The following is a 6,000-nucleotide window of genomic DNA, read 5'->3' as shown; positions in this document are numbered from 1 at the left end:
CCCACCCACAAATGGATCCTATTGTACCAACTCCGCCCATTCTTCTTCAAGCAATAATACCTCTTTGTTCATCATTCATCCATCATGCATGCATGCATACTTACATTCAACACTTTATCTAGTATTTGTATCCTTGAATAAACAAATTGCCTTATTTGCATCACACAAAATATAGGTCTACATACACGTGTTAATGCAAATGATGATAAAGGTAATTCGATCACCATTTAACAATTGCACTACCACCACTGTTAGGGCGCCATCATGATGGATGCCTCAATTTATGTATGCAAATTACTGCACGATAGCATTCATTGTTTGGCGTGTTGTATTATGTCACCGCCATGTCTTGTCAATGGCTGATCAGCTTTTTGTGAAAAGTTGCTGCATGCCCTTTTTCCAATAATGTCGATTGTGCGAAACATGCACCCAGCAGATCAAGACATCCCGTTGTTTCATCGTGCCATTGAGCAGTAAAAATAGGCACGCATGAAACCATTGCTTCCTGTAAATCATTGTTTCAATGCAGCAGCCTTTTACCCAGCACAGCAAAACACCATCACATGAAATAAAACGGAGCTATAGGGTGTCGCTCCTGCTGCAGCAGCAAAAAGCCCAGTCGCCCAAATGTAAGGATTCACATAAATTGCCGCTCTATGAGGGAGATGCCAAGCGTCAAAAGACAAAGAAAATCCTATTTTTCGACATTGGATGAGTGATTTACGCGGTACGCGTGGCTTGCTAGAAATGGGACATTCAGGTCAATTTTGCCCTTTTAAGGCATGTTCTTTATATCCATGAAGGGTGTGTATGCATAGACAAAGTCCCCGCCCGTTTAACCACCAACGGCCTTATTGGTGAGCTTACACATTACAGACTTCTTTGATACCCGAGTGTTTTAGATCCAATTTGCGGGTTTGTTGTATGTGTGCAACAATCAAATTATGGGCGTGGAAGAGATGTTGTTACCCAGAATAGCTTTCTTGTAAGTATATGGGATGGTTGGTTGCTGCTGAAGCCTTGGCTTTGCATCAGCACCAGCAGCCTTTTCTTAATTGCTGACTGATGGGCTTTTTCGATAAGCGAAGCGGGAATTGTTGTTCTTGGTTTCTACAATCTATGCCATTTTCAGATAAGCATGAAGAAGCATATGCTTCCAATACCAAGGCTGTGCAGGTGATACAATAAAAGCAATGCTTCTTTTTACAAAAACACGTCTGTGTGTGTGTGCCTCAAAGAACTTTCCTCTTGGCGGGAAAGGAAAATGGCAGGTGAGACATCATCATTCAAGATCAAGTGATGAGGGTAATGGCAAAAGGAAGTCTCTATTTGGATTATTACAAGATACCTTGTTGTTGTGTACATGATAAGCAACAGCATTGGCCATGCAATGGCTTTGTAGCATCCTTTTCTTTGGGTCGTTATCCATGACCCATCTTCCGTTGTCGTATCTATTCGGTCCCCCCTAGCGGTTACACCGTGTCGTTGACTATCGTGCATTCCTTCTCAAAGTCAAACTCATCTGCATGAATACAAAGGGGGTCAAGTAGATGCATATAAGGAGAAATGAGTATGCCTTGTTTTCGTTGTCTGAAGGGGTTGGTGTATGGCGGGTTTACGCGTATGAATTCCAAGATGCTTATCCATCGTCGGTAACCTTGACCCTTTCTTTGGTTCTCCGCATTGTCGGTAAAAGAGCATACCTTTGCCATATCGTACCTCTCATCAGCCCACCTGTGCAACCATCCACGACGTTGTGTCCTAAGAAAAGAGTACAACAAATATCAATGCTTTGCATAGTGTGGCTGCATGTGAGTCTTAAAAAGCTTCAATTCATGGCCGTTGAATGGTGATGTGATAGGTGGAATAGAGAGGAGGGGGTAAAAAAAGGGGTCAACTACTACTGCAATCTTGACGGAACTGGTATCAGCTTGCACATACGCACACACATGACGAGAAAAAAAAAGTTCGAGATTTTGGATACAAGCATGCAAGTATAGAGGCGCAGTGTAGACAATGAGATGGGATGCCTGGAACCCGCCATTCAATTTCATGATTTTACACAGCGACACGATGATACCCAAATCTTGCAAAATCAAATGATGGAATGGCATCATAACGCTTATACTAAGAAATCCTCACGTACAGCCTTTTTTGTGAATGCAATGTGCAATCTAAGGGGGAATATGCATGTCGTTTGAGATGTATGTGTGTGTGTGCGTGAGTGTGTGCAAGGCTTGATCGTGTGTGTGCACTGGGATTGGGGAGAAAGATTGGCTCGGATTGCAAATGTCGGGGGTAACGGATTGGGGGAAGACAAGGGGAGCTATACTTTTGAGCCAAATGTAAGCTCACACCAGGGAAACGCAAAAAGGTCGAGCCCAACCCAGGAACATGTCAAATCCATTTTTGCTAAACTTCCAAGCAAGTTTTGTAACCATTACCACGATCACAAAAATAGCAAATGATGGCGGTGCACGATAACATGATCCATTCTATACGTCGAGATGATGATGATGATGATGCTACGCATCCATTGAGCCACAATGAAAACGTCATGACCCGATAAAGTGGGCTTGGCACAAAAATAACCATACAAAACCTTTATGGTTTTTTGTGTTCTCTTACGTCGATCTTGCTAGCCCACTTTGTGCAACTCCGAATCAAACATAAAAAGAACACACCAGTTCTCATCTTTCCTGCTTTCCTACTCTCCGCTTTACAAAAGTTACATTTTTTTCTTCTTTCTTCCTTTCACGCCGAAGAATGAAATTACTGCTTTTCTTCGTCACTGTGGTAGCCGTTGTATGCACATCAGCAGCACACCCTATCGACGATTCAACAGCATCATCATCATCATCTAGACCAGCAAGCGGATACCGCGTTGACTTTTATCACATCCATCATGCTGACAATAGCGACCACCACGGCAATTCGGATGCGTCAACATCATCAAACACGCTCGTTCAAGTGGATCGTTTTGCACAATTGATTGCCACGCATTGGCAATTTGATCATCTTGATACCATCAAATCAGCATGCTATGACTACATTGCGCAACAAATGCGAGACCATATTGAAATCTCGGTCCATGGCAGCAGTAATAGTAACAATGACGACGACGACCCAACCTTAATTGCCACAGCACCCGACCAACATCCATTATCAGCAATATCATCAAGCGATGTCATGGACCTTGATATCTTGCGTGCCCAAATATTTGGTGCCATTCAAGCCCATGTGGGCGGTCGATTACCCATCATGTGGGATGAGCTTGGCGATAAGCTGGGTCGACCCGCCATTGAGCTTTACGTGCGTAGGCTTGTTCTTAGCCATTGTGATAGTGTCAGCAATGATGATGATCACGTTGAACATGCATGTCTCGTTGAATATGGCCACCAAATTCTTGCCGAGATCGATCGATACGTGGTACGACATCTCATCAACTTGTTCGATATCATGAATGGCGAATATTTGGAACCCTTGTTACAACACACAGCCACAGACCTCCATCAAGTGCTCGCCTATTTTAATACGGCTCTATTTAGTCACGAGACAACTCGGCTATCGCTGCATGTGCTTCCTTGGAAACAAGCAGAACAACGCACACACCTTTACGACTTTGCTGCTTCTGCAAGCAATAGCCCTGACCATGCCTCCGACATCATCGGCTATTACGCGAACTTGGCAAGGATATAATAGAATGATCTCTATCCCCATTGTACAGTGTATAGATACACACACACACACACACACACACACATCCTCCCTCTCACCAACTCTCTCTCTCCCCCCTTTTACATTCGTACACACCTTTCTACAAAAATCACCCCCACATCATATACCATTAGCATACATCTCTCTGCAAACACACACACACAACCCCTTCCATTTCATTTCATCCATTCATTCTTCATATACTTTTTATTATTTGACCCCATCAGAACAAACAAAGGCAACGCACCTTGTTGCCTTTCTTGTTCTTTGCCTATTTTTAAACCTGTGAGTGTTCTCGCTCACATACCCCTCTTCTATTTTTTGAGATGGTTGTACATAAAACTGGTCATGTGAATCAAAATGTATTTTAGTGTTTCTGGTTTTGCTCAGGATTGATGGGACACATACAAACTTCGCTTCTCCACACATACACACACACACACACACACACACATACGCCTGATCCAAATGGATGGTCCCTTATCGATGGGCGATGAGGATAACAAAATAATGCATCTAAAATCTTTTGTCTGGCAACACGTCCGAAATGATGGGCGCAACGGGTGGTGGTGTGTCACCATGGCGATGCTGCTGCTGTGCCAATGCCACACAAAAGCCAACGGCTAAGCCGACAAGCATAACAACATGGTTGTTGACGTGTTATTTCATGTTTGAGTAAAACTGTCATGGAAGCCTTTGTTTTTCTTTCTCACACACACACAGCCAAGCAGGAAAAGCTCACATGAATAGACATTTTGGTCTGTCATCAAAACATTTGGGTCGCGTGGATGTTGCCACGATTAGATTATGCATCGTACGAGTTCCCTTTGGATGCATTGATCCCACACAAAGATGGCCCTGGTCCTCTATAAACCCTCCACCAACCATATGATCCAATCCAAAACATGATATTGATAATGGAATACAGTAAGCAACGTTGTATATATTGAATGATGATGGATATACTTTTACATGGTATGACTATTTTCGACTTTTTACTTCGTCATGGTGATCGTTGCTAGGCAATCCTTGTTGTTGCTCGGCGATATCGCCATCCACTGGTGTTGTTAACTTCTCATCCTCCTCATCTTGTTCCTGCTCCGGCAGTTTGGTTGGTGGTAGAAACTCAATGTCGTAATTGTCTCGTGCAAATGTCATCTGGCTATGTCGCATGTATCCAGGGATCCAGAAACGAGATGTTGTCCATGGGCTGATATGCGTATCATTGGCCAATGCTGAAGTCTTTTGCATCCACATCACAGGCTGCTCTTGCTCTTCCTCATCCTCTTGATGATCCTTCTTGTTGTCTTCATGCACCACAGTGATAGAATGGACCACCTTGATATGGTAGTTCTCGCCGCCATTATTGTCCCAATGTTCAACATGATCAACGCAATAACACAAAGCCAATTGAATGTCAAGTTCGTTGTGATGATCATCCTCATCATCAGCCGAGAAATCTTCTTGCACAGGTATTGTAAACGAAAAGCGATCGTATTTATCATCAACCACTGATTCAACATGCGTTGCATCCGTATCCGTAAAAGTGATCCAATTATCAAGCGTGTATCGTGCTATGATCCGTTTTTCAAAGGCAAGGTTGAGTACTATGCAATGGCCCAAGAGAGTGCTGCTGCTGCTGTTTGAGTCTGCAGAGGTTGGTGCGACATCAATGTCCTCAAACTTTATAGGTGTATCCTTTTCGGGTTTGTTGTGTTCACGCGATGCTGCTACTCGATCCACCTTGTAAGATACGATACGAGTTGTCTTTGTTTTTGCTGCTGCTGCTGATTCAATAGGCGCACTATCATCTGGCACATCTGAGGAACAAGTTGTTGGCTCTTTGAAACAAAAGCGGAAACGATCTGTGTCTGGTGGAGTAAGCACCCAGTGCTTGCTTCTCAAAAGCCGTTGCATTGCCGATGCTTTTCGATTGTCGCGATGCTTTGCACCGTCATTGGATTCAAGTTGGGAATGAGCATTGGCCCGTTGTTCAGTGGAGTTGTGTGATGAGAGTTCCGAGATAGTGTTAGGGGAGGGCAATGAAGAAGAGGACGGGGAGAAAGAGGGGGAGGAGGAAGACAAAGAGGATGCCGAAATGAATGTCATATTGGGAAGAAAGGGAGGATGACAGGAGGGATAAAGGATGATGTAAAAGGCAGCACATGCACACACACACACACACACACGCAGCACGTACACACACAAAAGTACACCCACAAGAATGAAGAAGGAGGAGGTGGAGGAGGACAATGAACCGTTTGTTGGGTAAAATACCCCACA

The 6,000-nt window shown here is 43.8% G+C and overlaps 2 protein-coding genes across 2 annotated transcripts; one reads left to right on the top strand and one right to left on the bottom strand.

The window, feature by feature from the left end:
- Positions 1–2,766: 2,766 nt before the first annotated feature.
- On the top strand, positions 2,767–3,699 carry O0I10_010295 (uncharacterized protein; the record flags this gene model as incomplete). The annotated part of the gene is made up of 1 exon (XM_058490277.1): positions 2,767–3,699. One exon carries the CDS (start codon positions 2,767–2,769, stop codon positions 3,697–3,699), a length of 933 nt encoding a protein of 310 aa, XP_058338998.1.
- A 999-nt stretch (positions 3,700–4,698) lies between these two features.
- Positions 4,699–5,826, bottom strand: O0I10_010294 (uncharacterized protein; the record flags this gene model as incomplete). Its single annotated transcript, XM_058490276.1, has 1 exon — positions 4,699–5,826. One exon carries the CDS (start codon positions 5,824–5,826, stop codon positions 4,699–4,701), a length of 1,128 nt encoding a protein of 375 aa, XP_058338997.1.
- Positions 5,827–6,000: the final 174 nt, after the last annotated feature.

Source organism: Lichtheimia ornata, assembly GCF_029851405.1.
Source record: "Lichtheimia ornata isolate CBS 291.66 chromosome Unknown scaffold00067, whole genome shotgun sequence".
NCBI lineage: Eukaryota > Fungi > Mucoromycota > Mucoromycetes > Mucorales > Lichtheimiaceae > Lichtheimia > Lichtheimia ornata.
This window is presented reverse-complemented; position numbering and strand designations above follow the sequence as displayed.